This window comes from Elephantulus edwardii, unplaced genomic scaffold, assembly GCF_000299155.1.
Source record: "Elephantulus edwardii isolate Elephantulus edwardi_28Jun2011 unplaced genomic scaffold, EleEdw1.0 scaffold00094, whole genome shotgun sequence".
NCBI classification, from domain to species: Eukaryota; Metazoa; Chordata; class Mammalia; order Macroscelidea; family Macroscelididae; genus Elephantulus; species Elephantulus edwardii.
In genome coordinates, this window is record NW_006399844.1 from 10,133,008 (window position 1) to 10,136,307 (window position 3,300).

The window sequence follows — 3,300 nt, forward strand, 5'->3', positions numbered from 1 at the left end:
GCAGGACCCTCTACACATATCCTCAAACTTAACCAACATGGCTCCTGTAGGCCCGCCTAGCAGCCGGCCCACAGGAAGGACTGTTGGAGGTACTCAGACTTATAGCCAGAATTCCAATGCAGCCCAGGAAGTGGCTCGGGCTCTTTGTGGGAAAAGCCTGGGCAATGTGATGATCTTAGGGAGGATGACTGTATTCTGTAAACTCTTAGATCTAGCATCTCCGGACTTATCAAAAGCTTTCCCATACTGTCCCTGCAGATGTTCAATCTTTGGGCTACTGCACATTTCTTAAAGATTGTGGATTTTGGAAATAAAAACACTTTTCAAACTTTAATATATAGATTTTAGTTGTGTTTTTAAATGAGGATGGGAGAACACTAAACAAAATGACTTAACTGGGCTCTATTGACGGACTTCATCCTGCCCAGATCCACGAGATGATGGGCTGCACAGAAGGCTGACACTCAGCAGCCCCTGGGTGTGTACAGGAACATGTTTGCCCTGCAGAACCAAATGGCCAAAGGACCATCTGGTCAGCACAGAACTTTGGAGCTTCATTCCTAAAAATTAACACGTGCTAGAAACATCGCCCCATACAGCTGAAGTCCTGGCATAGAAAGTGGGGCAGGCTGCAGCTGGGTTGCTTCCTTATAACACCAACCATGAGGGAAAACAGAAATGTATCTGGTCTTCCAAACAAGTGCCCTGGAGTAGTGCAGAAGCTGACCTCCTCTGAATGGCTCTGGTAGTGAGTTGGTGGTATCCTCCTCCACAGGGACTGCCTCTCACCGCAGGTAATAATCAATGGCCGCAGAGAAGGCAGCAAAACCTCCACAACCAATGACCCCAGCCTTTAAGCCAGCTGTAAAGCAAACAAATGATTTATTACCATGGTGACAAACGTTGGAGTCAGGCTGCTTGGTAAAGTCTGCACACCCCCCTGATGCAAGAAAGCTGGCCGAAGCATTCTAAGTCACTCCTCTGCCAGGCCTGGGGGACTTCAGTGAAGTTAAGTCCTCTTCCTAATGCAATGTGCTTTCATCTAACTGTCCAATTGCTTAACTTTTCTCATTCCAAAGAACATTTCCAATCTCATGGAAATAGCCCTTTACACACAGGAAATTTAGTTAAGAGAACCAGCCGCCAGAATCAAGTGAAAGCATATGCCTTTTACTCTGATTTGTTTATGGAATAAATTCCTGGGAGGTGATCAAAGCAGTCCAAGGAAGCTAAGCTGCTCAAGAGACCCTAACAAAGCTGAGTAGATGGGAAGGCCAAAGGGGAAGTTACTTTAGAAATCACACATGATTATATGAGGACCTAAAGAAGGTTTTAATGGCAAGTCATCCTGGCTCTCAGAATTTGAGAAGCAAATGGGCTCTGGGCTTGGGTGAGTCAGGGCACAACAGCTGGGGAGTGACCCAGCACTGGACGTTCCTTCTAGGGAAACTCACTGAGCCCAAAAGGACAAACTGTGATGAACATGAGGCTAAACTTGGAAATGGTTTATTGTTGCTTACAGCTGATAATAATTTCTAGAATCCTTCTATTTGGCTTTCAAAGAATAGAAATTTAAGAATCTCCCAACTACAGAAAGACATCGCTGTGATAAGACACACAAAATGAAAGCCGACAGCTGCACAGTAGTATTAAGAAAAATGTCTAAGTACTTGAACTGCATCAAACTGGGAGTTCTACAACCCTGGTATGTGGCCACATGGGATATGCAAGGTTGAGTGGGACTTATTGATGCTTCTGTAAGAGCCTGGCTAGCAGCCACTCCACTGATTACTTACTGTGTACAGGTTCTTACTCATGCCTTCTGTTTTTTCAATAATGGGACAGCCCTTTTTTTTTTAAAAAGACAGCTCTAGATTAGTGATTCTAAATGGGAGGCCGTTTTGCCCACCAAAGAGTGTATGACAGTGTCTGGATACAGGCATTCTCAGTTGTTAGAACTGAAATGGTGTTACCTGCACCTAGTGGGGAGAGACCACGATGCTGCTAAACGTCTTATAATATCCAAGATAGGTTCCCACAACAATGAATTAACTAGTCCAAAATGTCAATAATGCTAAAGATAGGAAACTCTTGATTTATAAGTTTCTAAAACTGAGCTAACACAGAAGGAAACATGATTAAGTTGTCAGAAGGGAAGAATATCAAGGGTCCACATACACCTTGGGCTGTCCCTGAAACACAAGTTTGGAAATGTAAACTGCAGCACGCTGTCCAAAACCACAAAAAACCCCCATTCAAGGGCTGTCTACTAACCTCTAAAACCAATGGCTCCTCCAGTGATACAACCACTAATGACACTGTTCTTCCAATCCGATTTTCCCCGGTACTGTGGGTTGAGAAGCACAGTTTAGAGCCAAAGAAACAAGCCAGACAAGATGATTAAAGGGGAAAAAAACAGGGTTTTTGGTTTGCTAATTTAACTCCTGTCCAAGGAGAACACTCCCAACAGTAGTTCCTAAAGCCTGGATGTGTTTAGAGATGCATCCTGCAGGTGGCACCAGAGCACCAAAGTCAAGGGTCGTATCTTTTGAAGGTGTCAAAATCTTAAGTCTTGTATTTTAAATCATAGCCCTTATCATAAACTCACAAATCAAAGAATTTACAATAGGTGTTATTTCTATCTAGAAAATCTCAGGTATTTGTGATTTGCATTCTAATAATAACGACATTAAGAGTGCATTTTCCTCTAAAGGTGACAATAGCAAGGATTTCACTGATAGTTGAGACACTTACAGATTCCACCAAACACTCAGTGCATGAGAACATGGCGCCCACGATGGCAAAGTTTTTGGCATAGGACATTCCTCTCTGTCCCATATCTTTAAGGACTTCTTTAGCAGTTGGTGTCCGGTAGGGATCCTTGGGATCAAAGCCCACATTGGTGTCAATGCCAGCAGTGAACACTCCAAAGGCACCTCCCAAGACGAAGCCTAAGGAAGAATCACAGTAGTGAAGATTTCTTTGGCTTGTTTTCTGGACTGTTCTGTTACACTCAGACAGTCTTCCGGATGGCCCCCAGTGGAGCATGACTGACAGCCGCCTTCCTGCCACCCTCCTTCCGGCCAATCTCTCCTCACCCTCAAGTTCTAAATTACACAATCTGCTGACAGCATCTTCTCCCTCTCAAATTTCTGTCTCCTTTCACTTCCTACCACTCAAGACTCAGTCTTCAGCCTTCTGTTTTCTTTTTTTTTTTTCTATAATTATATTTTATTAATTTTCATAAACATTTACAGAGATTTTGGGCTTCCACTCATTCATTGTTGCACTATTCTCTCT

The 3,300-nt window shown here is 43.5% G+C and overlaps 1 protein-coding gene across 1 annotated transcript in view; it reads right to left on the reverse strand.

Moving 5' to 3' along the window:
- Positions 1-785: 785 nt before the first annotated feature.
- The window catches only part of TIMM22 (translocase of inner mitochondrial membrane 22 homolog (yeast)), a 5,829-nt gene continuing 3,314 nt past the window's right edge, over positions 786-3,300 (reverse strand). Inside the window, exons 2-4 of the mRNA XM_006891003.1 lie at positions 2,755-2,951; positions 2,275-2,347; positions 786-862 (exon numbers count right to left, since the gene is read on the reverse strand). Of these exons, the coding sequence (XP_006891065.1) occupies positions 786-862; positions 2,275-2,347; positions 2,755-2,951 (347 nt within the window). The remainder of the gene's footprint in view (positions 863-2,274; positions 2,348-2,754; positions 2,952-3,300) is intronic.